Raw genomic sequence first — 20096 nt, forward strand, 5'->3', positions numbered from 1 at the left:
TGTGGCTTTGATTTGAATTTCCTCGATGGTTTGTGATGTCGAGCATCTTTTTCTTTTCTTTTCTTTTCTTTTTTTTTTTTTTTTTTGTCTTTTTGCTATCTCTAGGTCCGCTCCCTCGGCATATGGAGGTTCCCAGGCTAGGAGTCGAATCGGAGCTGTAGCCTCCGGCCTACGCCAGAGCCACAGCAACATGGGATCTGAGCCGCGTCTGCAACCTACACCACAGTTCACGGCAACGCCGGATCGTTAACCCATGAGCAAGGGCAGGGACCGAACCCGCAACCTCATGGTTCCTACTCGGATTTGTTAACCACTGTGCCACAACGGGAACTCTGAGCATCTTTTTCACGTGCCTTTTGTCCATCCATATGTCTTCTTTGGGGAAATGTCTCTTCAGATCCTTTGTCCACTTTTTAATTGGGTTGTTTGGAGTTTTTTAATGTTCAGTTTTATGAGTTCTTTGTGTATTTTGGATATTAATACCTTACTGGGTATATCATTTACTTATATCTTCTTTCATTCAGTAGGTCACCTTTTCATTTTGTTGATAGTGTCCTTTGCTAGCGTGAGGTAGTCCATTTTGTTTATGTTTGCTTTTGTTTCTCTTGCCTGAGGAGACAGATCTAAAAAATACTGTCAAATTTTTCAATGTCAAAGAGTACATTGCCTATGTTTTCTTCTAGGACTTTCGTGGTCTCAGGTCTTGCATTTAAGTGTAATCCATTTTGAGTTTATTTTTGTATATGGTGTGCCAAAATAGTCCAGTTTGACTTTTGTGCATGTAGCTGTCCAGTTTCATAAATTACGCAGGTTTTTGTGGGTTTTTTTGTTTGTTTGTTTGCTTGCTTGCTTTTTTAGGGCCTCACCTGTGGCATACAGAAGTTCCTAGGGTCAAACTGGAGCTAGAGCTGCTGACCTACGTCACAGCAACAGCAACTCCAGATCCAAGCCAAGTCTGCGACCTACACCACAGCTCATGGCAAGCCGGATCCTTAACCCACCAAGAGAGGCCAGGGATTGAACCTGCATCCGCATGGATCCTAGTCGGTTTCGTTAACCGCTGAGCCATGAAGGGAACTCCTATACAGCTATTTTAAATGAGCGGAACATTTTACAAATTTTTAACATCGGTATAGTCAAATCCAATGTGAAAGAGACATAAATAACACCAAAACAGGAGTTCCCTGGTGGCTCAGCCAGCTAGGATCTGGTGTTGTCACTGCTGTGGCTCCAGTCACCCTTGTGGCATGGGTTTGATACATGGCCTGGGAACTTTTGCTCACTGCTGGCATGGCAAAAAAACGAAAACAAGAAAGCCTACCAAAACAAAGACATTCAGAATACTTTGCCATCTCCTTCTACTTGTTTCTAATGCGAGGAGGTTATTTCTTCTTGCTTTCGAATATTTTATTAACCAACTTTGCAAGTCAGTGATGAATTCTGGCCCACACCCAAATTCTGAGGCTCCTTTGATTTAGGACCAACTTCAGAAGAAAATCTCCCACTTCCAATGGTCAGACAAGCTTGTTAGGCAGCTTCTGTCTTGGACACTTCACTTCCACATCCAAGGACCCCCATAGGATGAGTTGCTCCTTTTGTGGAACGGGAGAAAATGAAGACAACCCAGTTAATGGAAGAAGGCAACATGTTTTACAAGAGATTTGTTTAGCCTGTTTGTGCATTTCACTTTTATTCTGAGTTCCCCACATTTTGGGGGACTACTTAGAGACTTCCATGAGAGTGGGCAGAGTCCACCTGTCCACAAGCAGGTAGGAGATGCTCAAGGGCCAGCACCATTCTTTAGTCATCTTTGTTTCCACAGTGCTTAGCTCAGCTTCTGGAACAATGAAGTGCTTAATAAATGTTTACTGAACTGAGCTGGTCTACATTACGGCTGCCTTTATTAAACATTTCAACCTGCTAATAGTAATAGAGTCATTAGTAGACCTGTTATTTCCTCTGCTTAACAGTCCTTAGGGTGGATTAGAATGTTACCGTGATTCATGAAACAGGTTTTTTTATAGCCATGGTAGCTTTAAAAAGTGAGGTTGCTTGTGTGTGAAATTGCCCATGGAGTCACACCTCATTATTGGAAATTTACGTGTAGATGACAATTCTGGAATCCATTTTTCACCTTAATTTCAGATTCTAGAGTAATTTCTCAAGTAATTTACCTTCCAGGACATTCAGGGAGGCAGTGAGTAGGCCTCTGTGACAAGGGGCAGAGCCAGTGGCTTACAATGTAAGTATATCCCTGAAATAGTCATTAACAATGTAACTAATACCACCTATTGTTTATTTAATGCCTCTTATATGCCAGGCCCTAGAATGGGTACCATACACACTTTATGGTCAATCTTCACACAAAAATTTCTATGTAGGCATTATTATGTAGGCATTATTTTGTGCATTATTACATTGTTATATTACATTGTTATGTAATTATTACATATTACATTATTATGTAGCATTATTACATTACTGTGTAGGCATTATTAGCCCCATTTTACTGATAAGAACACAGAAGCTCAAAAAGGATAGGGTGTTTATTCAGGGAAAACTAGGACTCGTCATTGTTTGACAGAGTGAGTCTGGAAAATTGTCTGAGCTGCCTTCTTGTCTAACATGTGAATGTTACCTGGATCTCTCTATATCTTTTTCTTCCTTTTAAAAAAACAACTCATTTTCATAAAGTCAGATCATTCTGTTAAGCTAACAATCATCCTTCCTAATTTTCCTTTCAGATTCACTTGTCATGGATTGACTACTGGTCAGAGTTATATTTTCCGGGTCAGAGCAGTTAATGCAGCTGGACTTAGTGAATATTCGCAGGATTCAGAAGCAATCGAAGTAAAAGCTGCTATTGGTAAGTTCTTCATGCATAACTTTGCAGGGGCGGGGGGGGGGGAATGAATGTTTCTGAGTGACAAAGGAAAATCCCATCCTCTCCAGAAACTGTGTAAAGCTTCTCATGCTGCTTGATGATTCCACCCTCAGGTGATCACTGTCTCTGACTCCAGGTGACCTCTAACCTTCATAGCTGTCATCTTACAGATCTTCATCACTTACCCAGACTCCATGCATCTGTAGCCTTTTCATCTCCACAAGTCCACATTTCCTCAGATATTGCCCACTGTGAAATTCCATTCTAACTTCGTCCTCATCCCGGGAATATGAAGGACCATCCAATTCCATGAGGTGGTACCTCCCCCATAACACCGATCATCTCATACCTAAAAGCCATTTCATCTGCAGCAGGCCTGGCTTGTCTTCAGTAACAGCACATTAACCTGCTTTTTATAAACGCTGCTAAAATTCATGCGAGACACGTGTGGTTGCTTAATCATATGTTTCATCCCTGCTGGCAAAGTAACCAACCCGTAATGTAAAGTAATGATGTGTATGCGCAGTGGTGTACCTCCCAATCTTAAGGTGGGGACGGGACCAGGTAGTTCTGAGCAATAAAAATGATATCTGTGATATAATAGCACATTTAAAGAGAAAATTATTTAATATTGTTTGTCTTTAGTTAGCATTCTATATTATTTTTTAACACGCCTTATAATGTATTCATATTATAAGGACATAGCATGTTTCTTTGAGGTTGGGAGGTACAGACCGTTAATATATCAGTAAGGTACATAACTCTAATTGTTATATAATCAAGATGTTTAATGTTTGCCTTCTGTGTACTTTATGGGTTTTCTCCCGGCCCATTCTGTTGAGTAATAGAGCTTCTATCTCTCAAGAAATGTCTGAGAAGTGCTTTTTCTTATATATACTGGAGTCCTGCAAATCGACATGTTTCCTGTTTTGTCTGTGGTTTTTTGTTCTCATTTCTTCTTTTTCCAAAATATGGAGAAGTTGAAATGTTCCCTTGGTGTAAGTTATGTGAAATGCATGCTTTCCATATTTCTTGTAAGTCCAAGTGCTTTCTATTCAACCAAGACTGTCTTTGTTCTATTTGTGGTCCTAATGTTTTTCTCTTTCGTTCTACTACATAAGAGCAACTTGTAGTGTGTCCAGGCTCAAAGTGTTTCTGTTGTTATCTGGCAATTGTAGGGGGCGCAGTGTCTCCAGCTGTGTGGCCTGAACTGAGTGATACACCTGGAGGACTAACAGACTTCAGGGGAGGCATGCATGACACCTCCCAGCCAACCTTTAAGAAAGATGCTTTGCTTGGTAGCAAACTTAACAAAGCTTCACTACCCAGTAGCTCTCACAACCTGGGCCAAACGGAAGTGAGGAAAGTAAGTGAAACAGTTCAGGAAGAGCTTTCCCCACCACCACAGAAGGCAGCTGTTAAGGGGAAAAGTAAGTCTGACCCTCTGAAAAAGAAGAAGGATCTAGGTGAGAGTCAAAACAGTAAAAGTGTTCCATCTGTTTCCATCAGCGTCCTCACCGCTCATTGTCGAGATCACATTCTTCCATCTGTGTTCACTTTCATCAGTGTTCGTTCTTAATTTTATGTGTTTTCAGTTATCCATTTGTGATACTTTTTTTCATGAGTTGTAAAAGTAATTTTATATGGGTTTGGCTTTCATATATCATTCGTGGTGTAAAGTATTCATAGAATAAAGTAATTTGGTTGTAGAGTCCTTTTTGGTTTGTCAGGCAGATGTACTTTTGGCCTAATTTTGCTGACAGTTAAGAGATGAGAGCAGGAGTTCCTGTTGTGGCGCAGTGGAAACACATCCAACTAGGAATCATGAGGTTGCGGGTTTGATCCCTGGCCCCTCTCAGTGGGTTAAGGATCTGGCATTGCCATGAGCTGTGGTGTAGGTTGCAGACGCAGCTCAGATCCTGTGTTGCTGTGGCTCTGGCGTAGGCCAGTGGCTACAGCTCTGATTGGACCCCTAGCCTGGGAACCTCCATATGCCGAGGGAGCAGCCCTAGAAAAGGCAAAAAGACAAAAAGACAAAAAAAAAAAAAAAAAAAAAAAAAAGGCTATCAGGAAGGCTAATTATCTAATCAGAATTAGACTAGAAAGACCAACTTTCAGTAATCAGGATTTTCTGATTAGGGTATTTGGTACTTGTGGCTTAATATATTCTTAGAGATAATGTTTTTTTCTTACTGAATAAAAATGAAATGATAAGCATATACTGACATAACATACCTCTCACCCACCCCCTACATCTGCCCACTCCTAATTTCTGTAACTTCGTCTATTTTGACACCTTTGTTTACCTCTTCAACTCAAGATGAGCTGTGGCATTTATTTGAGAGTTCATATTTAACATTACTCTGAAAGAGAGAGCTTTTTTTAAATGTAAAGAATGAATGAGGTTGGTGATAGAAGAGAGAAAAGTGTATTTTACTTTTAAAAATCTTTACTATTCTGAGAATCTTTTTGAATAAGATAGTTTCTTTATCTCTGATAACCCCAAAGAAATATTCAGAAAATTCTTTTTAATGTTACTGCATATCTAGTGAATTTCTTTCTACCACCCCACCTTCTCTTTCTTTATTGAAAAACCATAATTTCCACAGGTGAGTGAAAGTTTGATCAGCAAAAAAAAAAACCCACATAAATGAAGGAAGACTCTCAAAACAACGTCCACATTTTTTTCTGACTAGGGACTAATAAACATAGTGACAGCTATGTAGTATTTTGTGCCATATGAATAATAATCCAATGCCAGGTTTAAAATAATGTAGCGGAAAGGTATTAAAAGAAAAATCACACAGTAAATTGTTGCTTTTAAAATTTTTTTTCAAATGTGGCATTTAGCTGAGCTACAGAATATGATTTTTCCCATGTGTAGACAGAACCTATAGAGTTGTAAGGTCTCACAAGAGTACGTGTGAGGGGATGGTGAAATGCTAACTAGAAATATATGGAAATTCTTAATAAGCAACTCAAACAGAAATTGATATACAAATGCTATTTTCCTCAGGGAGTAAATAAAAATAAAAACCACATAAAGAAATAAAAATATATATCTTGGGGAAAATGTTTCTTCTTCTTACAGGGAATGGATCATTTTTCAGGATAATGCTCCATTTTGCTATTAGTATTTCAAAACTTATTCCTCCTTGGGAGTAGGGGGCAGGTTCTTTTGGGGATAATAATTGTGGTAAAGATTTAACTTTGCACGAGTATTTTTCCTCATGACACCAAATCGCTGCCAAGTTGCTTCCTGGCGTCACATTTTAGTTTTATACCGCAAGACCTAGTGACCTCGTGCCATGGCACCAGTGAAACAAGTTTGATGTACATAGAGTCATAGACGCATTTCTGTCCACTTATGAGCTATTCGTATCGCAACAGCGGCACCATCTCCACCCTGTGATATCACTTGTCTTGAAAGTTTTCGTGACTCAATGGTTCTTGGATGGAAGCAACCGGATAAGACGGGAGGGGCTGAAATTACAGGCTATTACGTGAACTATCGTGAAGTAATTGATGGGGTCCCGGGAAGATGGAGAGAAGCCAACATCAAAGCTATCAGTGATGAGGCGTATAAGGTAAGCATGTGGCCTTCTGTAGTTGACACACTGCGTTCACACACATGCGCACACATGCACATGCCCAGAACCTTGTTGATGATTCATGTCATTTCTCCAGTGTCCTTTGCCTGCAGTGACATGACTTTTGTGACAAATATATAAAGATAAATAGAAGTAGTTTGGCTAACCAGGTTGGATGCATATTTTCTGATACACATAAGCATAATTTCTTCAAATATTTACTATGAAAAGTATACTTTTTATAAAAGCTAATTTTTTTATAAAAATTAACTCAAAGTATCTGTAACAATATGCTACTAGTTTTGAGTCTGCTTGCCCCCTGTAAAGTGTCCCCCATTGCAGTGCTCTGGTGGCCACAAGGGGGCAGTTCACGTGTTCAGCCCTGTTCCCTGCTAATGTGGGCCCTTCACTGCTCAGCCTACTGCAGAACTCTCAAGGTGGGGGATGAAGGAGGGTCTCACTGTTACCATAGCTACTGCCTCCCCTCTTTAGAACATCATCAGCAAGTCACCACCCCCAACTCACAGAACCCCATGCCATGAGCAGGACGAGGCCCCGCTGAATGGTATCCCCCAGGTCAATGCCACATTCTTTTAACTTCACGTTGGAAACTTAGGTAACTTCACACATATACTGAGAATACATAAACTAAAATTGTATTTTTAAGATTCTTTCATCTTAGTACCTGTAGCTCTGACTTTATTACTATATTATTGTGTGGTATTGTTATATGACCATCTTGCAATATACTTTTCTGTTCAATTATTGATTGTTATTGGGCATTTTAACATTTTAAACCATATCAAACAATGTAGCTATGAATATTTTCGTACATGCCTGCTGGCACATATGTGAACTAGTTTTTCTAGGTTATTACCCACAAGTAGAATTGCTAGGCCAGAGAGTTTGGTTTATCTTCAAGCTGACTAGATAAGTCTCTGCGTTTGTCTTAGAGGATGAGAATTCCCATTGTTCCACATCCTTCCAACATTTAACATAGTCACACTTTCTAGTTTTGGCAATCTGCATATTGCATGAGTCTGAACATCTTTTCCTATGTTTATGGCCCATTTTGAAATCTTTTATAACATGCCTAACAAGGTTTTTGCCCATTTTTCTCAGGGGTTTTCATCTTGACTTTTGAAGTTCTTTATATAGTTTGAGTATAAACCCTTGTTGTTTCCTGTCCTTATGGTGAACTACACTAATTTTCATGTCTAATTTATTGTAGTCAGATTTACCAATATTTGCTTTGTCATTAGTGATTTCTATGCATTTTTTATATTTTTTTCAGGAAATGCCTTCTTGTTCAGGGATCCTGAAAGCCATGGTCCTAGCTGGGATTATAGATTAGATTATACTCTAAATGCTTTCCAGTTGGCCACTTACATTTAAGTCATTAATTCACCTATCCATGTTGTATATGATGTGAAATAAGAGTCCAGATTTATTTCCCTTCTATGGACACCAAGCTGTACCAGTTTTAGGTATTGAAAAGTTCTGCTAGGCTACCTCTATCATATATCAAGTTTCTTTATATGCCTGTGTCTGTTCTGTGCTCTTTATTCTGTTCCGCTGGTTTATTTGTCCACTACTGGGCCAGTACCACAGTCATTTCATTATTATAGCTTTATAGTAATTTGGTACCTGGTAAATCCACTTCTCCCAGCTTATTCTTCCTCTTCCAGAGCTATTTTTAGACCTCTGCATTTGGATATAAATTGTAGAATTGTTATCAAGTTCTACCAAAAAATAAGACAAGCAAAAGAAAACATAGCAATAAACAAAATTTATTTAAGCCAAAACATATTAGAATTATGTTTGGGACTACACTGAATATATAAATAAATGGAGAAATAGTTGACAACTTTAAAAATATTGTCTTCTAATTCACGAACATGATACTTCTCTCCATTGATTTTGGTCTTTAAAAAAAAAAATCTCTAGGAGTTCCCTGATTGCCTAGCAGGTTAAGGATCTAGTGTGGTCACTGCTATGCCTCAGGTCACAGCTGTGGCGTGGGTTCAATCCGTGGCCCAGGAACTTCCTAATGTTAACAAATAACTACATTCCTAGGATAAAACCAACTTGGATGTTATAAATACTGTCTATATATTCCTGTTTATTATTGTCTAGGTTTTGCTTCTGTGTTCATGATTGAGTTTATCCTGAGACTAAGAATTAATTTGGTACCAACATGTGACAACTATAGTATAGAAAGGGAAAAATAAAGTTAGAATAGTCTCACTTTACTGGCATATAATTCACATGTTATGAAATTCACCCATTAAAAATGTTGCTTGGGAGTTCCCGTCTTGGCACAGTAGAAACAAATCTGACTAGGAACCATGAGGTTGCAGATTTGATCCCTGGCCTCGCTCAGTGGGTTAGGGATCGGTGTTACCGTGAGCTGAGGTGTAGGTGACAGATGCAGCTTGGATGTGGCGTGGCTGTGGCTGTGGTGTAGGTGGGCTGCTGTAGCTCTGATTCGACCCCTAGCCTGGGAACCCCCATATGCCGCAGGTGCAGCCTAAAAAGACAAAAGACGAAAATAAAAATAAAATGTTGCTTGGAGTTTCCTGGTGGCTCAGAAGGTTAAGGATCTGGTGTGTCACTGCTATGGTGTGGGCTGTGACATGTGTTCCTGGTCCTGGCCCAGGAACTTCTGTAGGCCATGGGTGCAGCCTAAGATAAAACAGAATTGGATTTTTTTTTCCTACTTGACAGTCTTTTTTTTTCCTCTACCCATGACGTGGAAGTTCTCAAGCCAGGGTTCAAACCTGCACCACCACAGTGACCCAAGCCACTGCAGTGACAACACTGCTGGATCCTTAACTCACTGTGCCTGCCACAGGAGAACTCCCTACTTGACAGTGTGTCATTTGACCAAAGTATTTAATTTTACCACTGATTACTTTTTTAAACCAATCATTTTATTTTGCATTGTTTGTCCTGCCTCTTCTATGCTTCATTTTCTATTCTTTCTTGACTGTGTTTGAATAGTTTTTTCTTCTTTAATCATTTCCTTTTCCCCCCACACTGTATTTAAACTTTATAGATTTGGGGTTTCTGCATTTGTTTTTGGTGGTTACTCTAGAAATTACAATGAGCAAACTTAATGGAGTCTGAGGTTATTCCATTGTTTTACCCTTGTCTCAGAAACATAAGGCCCTTGGCATACTTGAATTCATTTACCCTATTCCCACCTGTGTGTGTATTTTAATTATTTTGTCAATCCAAAAGCATTGTTATTATTGTTTTATAGAATCAATAATTGTTTAGATTTACCTACATATTTAACATGTTATTTGCTTTTAATTTCTCATCCTTGACCTTCTATCTAAAATTACTTTCCTTTTGTCAGGTAAATATTTTAGAATTCCTTTTTTGTAAGGGTATTCTAAGGGCAAGTACCCTTTTCATTTATGTTTATTTGAAAATTTCTTTTTTGTCTCAGTTTCTAATAATATTTTTTCTGGGTAAAACATTATATAATTGTTTCTTTCATGTTTTGGAAAGATTAATTCCACTATCTTCTGGCTCATTCTTACCACTTACATGTCATCTCTTAGTCTGTTTGCTCATTTGATGGTAATTTGTCTTTTTTCTTGGACAAGTTTTAATATTTTCACTATCTCTTTGGTATTCTACATTTAAAATATTATCAATCAAGGTATAGAGTTATGATTTGCTTTGTTTTTTTTTTTAAAAAAACACATCTGCCTAGGATTTTGTGGAGAGGAGGATTTCCAATCTTTGGGTTAGATTTTTCGGGCAGATCTTTCTGGAAAGTAGTAAGCCATTATCTCCTAAAATACTATTGGTGCCCTATTCTTTGTCCCCTATGTCTCCTGAAACTCTGATTAAACATATGTTTGACATGCTTATTCTATCTTTCATGGCTGTATAATTTCTACATAATTTCTTCTGACTTTCTCTCAGTTTACAAATTCTCTCTTCCTTTGTATCTAATTTCCTATTAAACACATCCATTATTTTTTTTTCTTATTGTATTTTCTGTTTCTTATAGGTCACATTTTACATATTTTATAGTTTGCTATCTCCTGCACATATTTTTAATTTCTATTTTATATTTAAAACATAGTAAGCATAGCTATTTTTATAATCAGTCTCGGAAAATTCTACCATCTACTGTCTTTGCAGGTCTGTGATTGCTATCATTGCTTTTGTGGTATGGCTAACGGTATCCTGTTTTCTGTACTTGGTTATCTCTGTATGCTTCTTGTTGTCCTTAAAATATCATTCATGAATAATTTGAGGTCTTGGATGAAAATGCCTTTCTCTAGAGAGGATTGTATTTGCCTCTGCAAAGTGCCAGAGGATACCACCTGTTCAGTTCTTTCTTAAGTACAAGTTTTTAGTATTTTTGAACAATCAAGTGATGTTAATTTACATTGAACATCTATATGAAGGCAAGTTTATTCCTGATTCAACTTTACCCCGAAAGAATAAATCCCCCTGGGATTCCAGCTTAATGTTTAAAGGGTTCCCTTTTATTATCCCCTTTTAGGTTGCCTCTGGACTTCGATTTCTAAGTCCCATTCCTTGCAAAACCAAAGTCAAAGTTTCCTCTATTGGCAAATATCCCAAGGCAAAAGCCACTTCTGGGTTCCATTCATCTGTCTTTGCTCTCTATTTCCCTTCATTCTGGCTCAGTCATTCTGTAACATCTTGACACTGATTTGATGCTTTTTAGAAGATGTTTAGATATTTTTATGTAGTGTTTTAAATTCTTTTAAGCTGGAAAATTAGTCTAAATAAGCTAGCTCACCATTACCAGAAGTAGAAGTCCCATGCCACAACCTTTCTTCTAAGCATAGGGTAACCAATCTTTCCATGTTGCCTGGGACTCTCAAAGTTTTAGCACTAAATGTCCTACGTCCTTGGAAATCCTGTAGTCCTGGGAAAACTGGAATTTATGGTCATACTAATAGGGCCCAAAGAAACCGTAGTACTTTTATTTATTTATTTATTTATTTTAGGGCTGCACCTGCGGCATATGGATGTTCCCCCACTAGGGGTCAAATTGGAGCTGCAGCTGCCAGCCTATACCACAGCCATAGCAATGCTGGATCCAAGCTGCATCTGTGACCTGCACTGCAGCTTGTGGCAACGCCAGATCTTTAACCTTCTGAGGGAGGCCAGCGGTCAAACCTGCACCCTTATGAATACTGGTGGGGTTCTTAACCTGCTGAACCACAGCAGGAACTCCGTTCTCCTGGTGCTTTTAGATCCAAGTTATATATGACATGGTTTTCCTTAACCAAGAAACATTTCCCTTCTGAAAGGGTGGAAGAGAGAGAGAGAGAAAGAGAGAGAGTATAAAATCAAAAAAGGTGTTTATATTATTTAGTCACTATAACTCATGTCCATTATATTCTGCTTACACCCTAAATAACTGCAAGACTCACCTTTTGGATGAACTTATGACTTCATGATAAAATCAGATGTAGATGTTCACTTGAAGCCCTAAGGATCTAAGGTTCACTTGTGGTCCTAAGATGTTCACTTGCTGCAGGTTAAGAATCTGGTATTGTCACCAAAGTGGCTCAGGTTGCTGCTGTGGTCTGGTTTGTTCCCTGGCCTGGGAATTTTGACATACCACGGGCATGGCCAAGAAAAACTCAGATGTAGACTGGATCATGAATATAGATTTGTCTTGGTTAAATCGTGCAGTAGGTAAGCCTTATTAACTCAGCTTGTTCCATTTATTAAGCATGTTCAATGTTCAAAGGATTAAATAGTCCATGGATTTTTTTTCACATTAACATATTCTATTGTTTCTATTTTGCAAATGTTTTCCCAGTTATTATTTTACTACATATATTTACCCTCGCAACAACCTAATTCTTACTGAGGGATGTAGAAAATATTAGGTCACTCAGTAAAGAGCAGAAATATTATAAGAATTTGAATATTTTGATTCCAAGCTTAGAATTCATTTAATTTTCATCTATACGTGCATTAGTTTTCTATTGCTGTATGACAAACTTCCACAAACTTTCTGTAATTGTTATAGCACAGTTTCCTTGAGTCAGGAGTCTGGGCACAGCTTAGCTGGGTCTTCTGCTCAGTGTTTCACAAGGCTGCAACCTAGATGTCAGCTGGGCTGTGTTCTCATCTAAAGCTTGAGATCCTCTTCCAAGTGCATTCTGGTTGTTGGCAGAGTTCAGTTCCTTGCAGCTATATATCTGCAGCTCTCAGCTCCTAGAGGCTGTCCTTCTCCAAGTGTGAGTGTCTAAGCAGTTTGGAAAACAGCACTTGGTTCTTCAAGGCCATCAAGACAGTGTTTCTCTTGAGGAAGGCCCCAAACCCATGTTAAGAGTTTCTACCTGAATAAGTCAGTCCTTTGGAAAAACTCTTCCTCCTGTGTGTTTCTGCTTTGTTCTTATACTACTATCACAGAATGCTTTCCGGACACCAGCTGGATGTCCCGCAATTTAACTCAATTCTGACACTGTCTATCTGAAGGTGGAATCAGATTCAAGAGGTTAAGGGCTCAGCCCCTCAGGACAACCCTTGCCCCCACTTCAGATGCCAGTTGAGAGTCCAGGATGTCGTCGGTGCTTCTGACCCACTGGCTATAAATCAGTTTCCCACAACCCCTTCCTAAGTTCAATTAATATGCTAGAGTGACTCACAGAACTCAGAAACAATTTACTCACTAGATTATCAGTTTATCATAAAAGGTATAAATCAGCAACAGCCAGGTGGAAGAGATGGATAGGTCCAGTATGGGGAAGGGGCATGGGGCTTCCATCCTCTCTCCAGAGCACCACTCTCCCAGCACCTCCAGGTGTTCACCAACCTGGAAGCTCTCCAAACCCTGTTCTTTTGAGGTTTTATGAATGCTTCATTACATAGACATGATTGATGAAATCATCACCGTTAGTGACTGATCTCAATATCCCGTCCATCTTCCCTCCCCAGAGGTCCAGAAGTCTGGGATAAGGCTTAAAGTCCCCACTCTCTACTAACATGATTGGGTCCCCTGGCCACCAGTCCTCATCCTTAGGGACTTTCCAAAAGTCACCTCATTAACACAGCAAAAGACACTTTATCGCTCATCACTTAGGGAATGCCAAAGGCTTTAGGAGCTCTGTGCCAGGAATAGGAACAAATACATATTTCTTATTATAAATCACCATATCATATTCAGGTACACCCAGGATAATCTCTCCCCTTTTGATTAGCTCAAAAATCAACTGATTAGGGATCTTAATTACATATTCAATATCCCTCCTTTGCCATATGATTTAACTATAGGACTGATAATGCAATACCCCTACCCTGTTCTGTTGGCTAGAAGCAAGTCTCAGGTTTCACCCTTAGTTAGAGTGAGATTACAAAACAGTGTGACTCATTGAGGGTCAGCCTAGAGCATGTCCAACACAGGAGGTAAATAAATAAGATGTTGAACCACTAAAAAAACAAACCTGAAATGTTCACTCTCCATGATGGTATCCATGCTGCAGATTAGCAACCTGAAGGAAAACATGGTGTATCAGTTCCAAGTGGCAGCCATGAACATCGCTGGGTTGGGAGAGCCCTCGGCAGTGAGCGCAAGCTTCAAATGTGAAGAGTGGACCATTGCTGTTCCAGGTAAACCCTGATGACCGTGTCTCAGCACTGAGGCTCAGAGTTCCTTGCAGTAGAACCTACAACTTGGAACTAAATTTGAGTGATACGTGGACAACTTTTAAGGGAAGCGAATTCTCTTGGCCCCTTGTGTTTGCATAAAATATTTTTACAATACTGTTAAATAATAGGTGTCAATATAAAACTGAATGTGAGTTTCTTATAGTCCAAATAAATCCTAGCATCCTCATAGCTCAGCCTCTGCGTGGAATAGGAAGGATGGAAGCCACTGGATCATTAAAAGGAATTCCAATCTTCGCTTGTGCTTTTGTAAGGCCATTAAATGGCACCCAATTCACACACCCCCAGCAAAACTTCTCAAAAAACCTCTTCCTGCACTCCTGGGTTGTCATGCATTCTTGCTGCTCTGGGGTCTCTCTGTCATCAACCTCTCCCAGCTCCCTCCCCAGACCCCATGGCCTCCCTTTCTTGTTGCCTCCTCCCTGCTTTCAGCTCTTCATCATACAGAGGACCTAAGGTGCCTGCCTAGGGCTTAAGTCCTGACCTCTTTCCTCTCATATCTTTCCACTTACCTCTCTAGTCCTTCCTATGCATACGTTTTCCCAACTCTGCACCACAATAAAGATCCTGAGACTGGACTGGAGACACTGTCCTTTGGAGGTTTTCATCATGGTTGGCTGAGCAAGGAAGAAAGTAGGGAGAAGCTAGAAATATTTACCTATACTTTTAACTTTAATACGGCTGCAGCACTGAACAAATGTAAGCATTGCATACAAACAAATTTACTAGGCCATTAAGAGTCAGACTGGAAACATTAATGTATTTGGTGGATGGTTTTATTCTGCTTCCAATAGCACTAACTTCAAAGACCCAAATATTTGGTACCACAGGATGACTAAATTCTCCCACTTGGGTTTGATATTCAGTTTGTATATAATAACTGCTATGTCACCAGCATCAACCACATTAGAACACAAGGCCACACTGGGCTTACTGGGTGAACCCAACCCTGGTCCCAGTGCTACCCACTCCCTCTGTTTGAAGCCTTAGCGCCCTTGGAGAACCATGGTTTTGCCTTTACTTAGTGAGAATCCATCTGCACCACGTCTCTATCAAGTGTAAATAAAAAGGTCACAAGAGAAACTCAAGAGAAGTTCAAGTGCTCACTCAGCTTCAGTAAACACAAGAGACAAACACACTGCCTTTCCTTGCACCTTCTTGAAGCCGATGATATTTAAAGTCTTTCTACACTACACAAAAGCAGATCTGTTTTTAAATTCTTGCAATTCCTAAATAAAGTTAAAAATGAGTGACTAGAGACCAAGAAATTCTGAGCAGATCTGTGAAAAATGGTTTGAAAGATAAAGTTGGCAAAAGAGATTGCAGGGTGAGTGCTGCCAACTCAGGAGAAAAGAACAGGGCAGGCCTCCAGCCCCAGACTTCTCTTTTCCCATATCCACCCTTGTGTTACTGAAAAGTGTTGGGCAAGCCATGAATCAGGAAAGCTTGATGATAGACTAGAGCACTTAGAACGTTTTATCATCCCTTTGCTTTACAGATGAAGAAAAAGACTCAGGTTCTGAAACCCAGGAGCTCACACAGGTAGTAAGTGGCCGATAGGGTGGGAAACAAGCTATTCTCCTTCCTAGACAAGAGGGGCCAGGAAGCAGCACAGTGGTCCTTTTCTGAGGAGCAGGGCACCTGTTTGGGTGCCTCTCTGGCGCCTGAGGGCGATACAGGACGATGGTTGTGAAAGCCCTTTGCAAAACAGAACACACCACACCAGGGCAAAGTACTGGCATGATTATTTAAACCTATTTCCACACAAGGCATCATCAGGAGACAAGGGTGACTCATTGTGACTGTTAAGGCAAGGTAAACGGCCCAACAAATATCAAGCGATCAATTGCAAAATGCCAAAGTCTAGACCTTAGAGTCTGCATTTGTAATTGGCTCTCAGGCCACTGTGAGTCAGTCCAGGTGATTTTGACTGGTTGGTTAGAAATCACTTGTTATTTAAAAAAAAAAAAAAAAAAAAAAAAAAAAAGGGGGAAGAAAGAAAATAAATAACCATATCACATGCTAGGTAGTTGGGACTCTCCCAGGAGTGCAAAGAGCATACACACAGGGAACACTTGGTTTCCCTCCTGAACAGGTTGATCGAGTTCCTCGTCTTCTCTGAGTTTTCTGTTAATTATCTTAGGAATGAATGAGAGAAAAGAATGTGAAGTACCTGGCAGGGTTTAGCACAGATTCAAGGCCCATGGGATTGACTATATTTGGGGGTAAGGTCTTTGTAAAGCATAATGGCAGTTGGTTTTTACCCCTATACAGGATACATGCTTTACAGAAAAGACTACCCTCCAGTGAGGAGCTATTTTGCAATATTTTTCTTTTTCTATATTCTTATGCCATCAAATAGAGTTACTTTCTTTATCCTACTGGAGATTGGGGGGAGTTTTCGGATTGTCATCCCCAAATAATCTGAAACTGAATCTGCAACTACATCAAAACATTCTGATAAAAGGTGAGGAACACAGGCCTGGCAACAGCCTGGAGTCAAGGCTTCATCCAGCCGCTGGAGGGCACCTTGAACTGGCCTTAACCACTTGCTGCCCATTTAGGGGCTTAACTGGCTGATGTAGAGCTGCTGAGGAAACTTGATATGAAATGACCACAAAATACCTATTTCTGTTGGAATGGTAGATTTTACAAAAGAAGAACACCAGCCTCAGATTCAGCTGTAAGTGCTGAATCTGTATGTGTATACCTGTGGTGCTAGGTTTACACATATTGGAGTTTTCTTGTTTCCATTATGATTGTCACACACTGGGCTCTCTCTCCCTCTCAGGACCACCACACAGCCTCAAGTATAGTGAAGTCAGGAATACGTCCCTGGTTCTGCAGTGGAAGCCTCCCATCCACTCAGGACGGACCCCCGTCACTGGCTACTTTGTGGACATGAAGGAAGCCAATGCCAAAGAGGACCACTGGCGAGGACTTAATGAGGCGGCTCTTAAAAACACGTACCTGAAGGTAAAAGGATGCTCATGGTTTGAGAAACCATTTTTTTTTTTCTTCTCTTTGTAGCCACACTTGTGTCATATGGAAGTTCCTGGACTAGGGGACAGTTTGGCACTGCAGCTGCCCCACAGCAATGCTGGATCCAAGCTACATCTGAGACCTACGCCACAGCTCATGGCAACACTGGACCCTTAACCCACTGAACAGGGCCAGGGATTGAACCTGTATCCTCACAGACACCATGTTGGGTTCCCAACCTGCTGAGTCACAATGGGAACTCCAAGAAACCTTTTTTTTTTTTTTTTTTTTTTTTTAAGACAAAGAAAAAGAGAAAAAAGAAGGTTCTTCTAAAAACATTAACTTTTGAAGTTAGCGAGATCAGAGTTCCCGTCACAGCTCAGTGGTAACAAACCCAACTAGTATCCATGAGGATGCAGGTTTGATCCCTGGCCTCACTCAGTATGTTGAGTCCAGTGTTGCTGTGAGCTGTGGTGTAGGTCACAGACACAGCTCCAATCTGGCATTGCTGTGGCTGTGGTATATACAGGCAGCTACAGCCCCTAGCCTGGGAACCTCCATATGCCATGGGTGCGGCCTTTAAAAGACAAAAAAGTAAAATGAAGTTAGTGAGATCAAACAGAACCTTTCTTCTTTGGTCTATATCTTATGTTGGGTGCCTGGTAGGATCCCATTTCGCAGTGGTTGGAGTTTGGGGAAGCTTCTGATGCTTAAAGCAATTTGGTTGTGATCTAACTCGATTCCCTCAGCCAGGCTTTGGAAAACATCCCCAAGCTCGCTCTCTTTCCCTCCTTGCCTGTCATTGTTGTTACTCACGGTCTTAAGACGGTGACTTTCTCATTCCTACCTCTAATTTTTTTGAGGTGGTTTTTGATTTGAGGGTGCTATTTTTATAGCATTCACGCCCATACGCCTTTAACTGCTGATCCTTTTGAGTCATGCCCTGCCTGACCTCACCTGTGCCCTCACACCTGTGCTCACGTGAGCTCTCAGAGGCTGGAGGAAGGAGTTCACTCAACTTTCGACCTTATCCTCACCCTTATCTGTCATTACCTTCCAAGTGTTCTAACTGAACCAGTTTCTAACTCAGTCTACTGAAGACTGGTCAGCCATAGTCAATGACTCACTAGTCACTAGTACCAAAGGGAAATCTCAAAGGAATGTTTTCCCTGTTGTTGGCAGTGCCATCTGGAGACCCTGAATCCACAATAGGGCCTCAGAAGCTGTGGGGAAGAGGACTCCGGTTCTTACTACTTAGAATGAAGTCCAACTGTGTGGCCAAGCTCCCACAGACAACTGCACAGTGCATTCAGTGTGCTGCCTTATCTGTTGGCAGAATGGGCCACCGGCCAGAGGGTGGGCCTTGGAGGGTTTTCAGAGTGTACCTGGTTTAAGAGATTTTTCGTGTCAAGCTGCCTCTGCCGTCCATACCGTCTGTCAGCCACTGTCTGGGATGAAGGCATTTATAGTTCCTATAAAAAAATGTAAATATATCCTCATGGAGAGATGACCCTTAAACCATTACATCCAACACGCCGTTAACTCAGCCTAGCACACGCCAATGAACTCTCTCTCCTTTACAAAACCGTGAGGAAATAAGGAAGGTCACGTTTCAAGAGGAAGAGAAAAGGTTGAGGAAGGTCTGGAGCCTAGGATGCTGTTTGGCTTCCAGCTAAGTCAGGAGGCCTCTAGATAAAAAGACGCCCCCCAAAGGCCAGTGTGAAATAAAGGCTGGACACTTCCTAGGTGGGGGTGGTGTGTTTATGGGCAGAGTGACTTCCAAACCCACAACCTGCCATGGCACACAAGAGCCCGACTCACATGAAGCCAAACAAGGGTGAGAAGCCAGGCAAAGGGGACCAGGAGGCCAGAAAAGACAGGCAGGAAGAGAGAATAACACCCTTTAATACATCAGAGAATGGTTAATGTCACTCATTCATTGGGAAAAAAAAAAAAAAAAAGAAAAAGAAAGGGACATTTAGGGGAGAGAGAGACACGCTGAGGCTGAGCGCCCCTCACAAACCAGAAGGTAAACTTTCTGTAAGAAAATGACTTTAGCATTTAAACTCAGTTCTGTTTTTGTTTTGTTTTATTTTGTCTTTTGTCTTTTTAGGGCCACACCCCAGGCATAAGGAGGTTCCCAGGCTAGGTGTCGAATCAGAGCCGTAGTGGCCGCCTATACCACAGCCACACCTGTGACCTTACACCACAGCTCACGGCAATGCCAGATCCTTAACCCACTGAGCGAGGCCAGGGATCGAATCTGTGTCCTCATGGATGCTAGTCAGATTTGTTAACCCCTGAGCCACGACAGGAAGTCCTAACCACAGTTTTTTAAAGTGAAAATAGAATTACTGATTTTTCTGGTTATAAAATGGACATGTGCTTATGATGACAAATCTAAACAGTAAAGGCACAAAGAAGAAAAGTAAAGATGTCCTGTGATGCCCACACCCATTTTGATGCGGAGTCACTTTTCCAGATGTTTTGTACTCAGAAAAATTTCAAGCCTGAAATGGAGAAAAAAGTGTACATGTTAAGAAGTTCAGTCTGGGAGTTCCCGTCGTGGCGCAGTGGTTAACGAATCCAACTAGGAACCATGAGGTTGCGGGTTCGATCCCTGGCCTTGCTCAGTGGGTTAAGGATCTGGTGTTGCTGTGAGCTGTGGTGTAGGTCACAGACACGGCTCGGATCCTGAGTTGCTGTGGCTGTGGTGTAGGCTGGCAGCTATAGCTCCGATTAGACCCCTAGCCTGGGAACCTCCATATGCCATGGGAGCAGCCCAAGAAAAAAGGCAAAAAGACAAAAAAAAAAAAAGGGGGGGGGGGAGTTCAGTATGGCGAACTTAATTGAGAATAGGAGATGGAGCTCCAGGAACAGCAGGCTTTATGCACCAGAACGTAATGGTCTAACTAGTTTCTGCCCCATTCATGTTGGCACCAAGTGCCTAGGGGTTCCTA

General features: G+C 40.9%; 1 protein-coding gene across 2 annotated transcripts in view; it reads left to right on the top strand.

The window, feature by feature from the left end:
* MYOM1 (myomesin 1) overlaps nucleotides 1–20096 on the top strand; it is a 141888-nt gene that overhangs the window by 78767 nt on the left and 43025 nt on the right. The window contains exons 17-21 of one of the 2 annotated variants that reach the window (XM_003127844.5): nucleotides 2745–2866; nucleotides 4063–4350; nucleotides 6275–6471; nucleotides 13971–14097; nucleotides 16946–17130. In XM_003127844.5, the coding sequence (XP_003127892.2) occupies nucleotides 2745–2866; nucleotides 4063–4350; nucleotides 6275–6471; nucleotides 13971–14097; nucleotides 16946–17130 (919 nt within the window). The remainder of the gene's footprint in view (nucleotides 1–2744; nucleotides 2867–4062; nucleotides 4351–6274; nucleotides 6472–13970; nucleotides 14098–16945; nucleotides 17131–20096) is intronic. The other variant, XM_005665300.3, reaches the window with a different exon arrangement.

Source organism: Sus scrofa, chromosome 6 (assembly GCF_000003025.6).
Source record: "Sus scrofa isolate TJ Tabasco breed Duroc chromosome 6, Sscrofa11.1, whole genome shotgun sequence".
In the NCBI taxonomy this organism is placed as follows: domain Eukaryota; kingdom Metazoa; phylum Chordata; class Mammalia; order Artiodactyla; family Suidae; genus Sus; species Sus scrofa.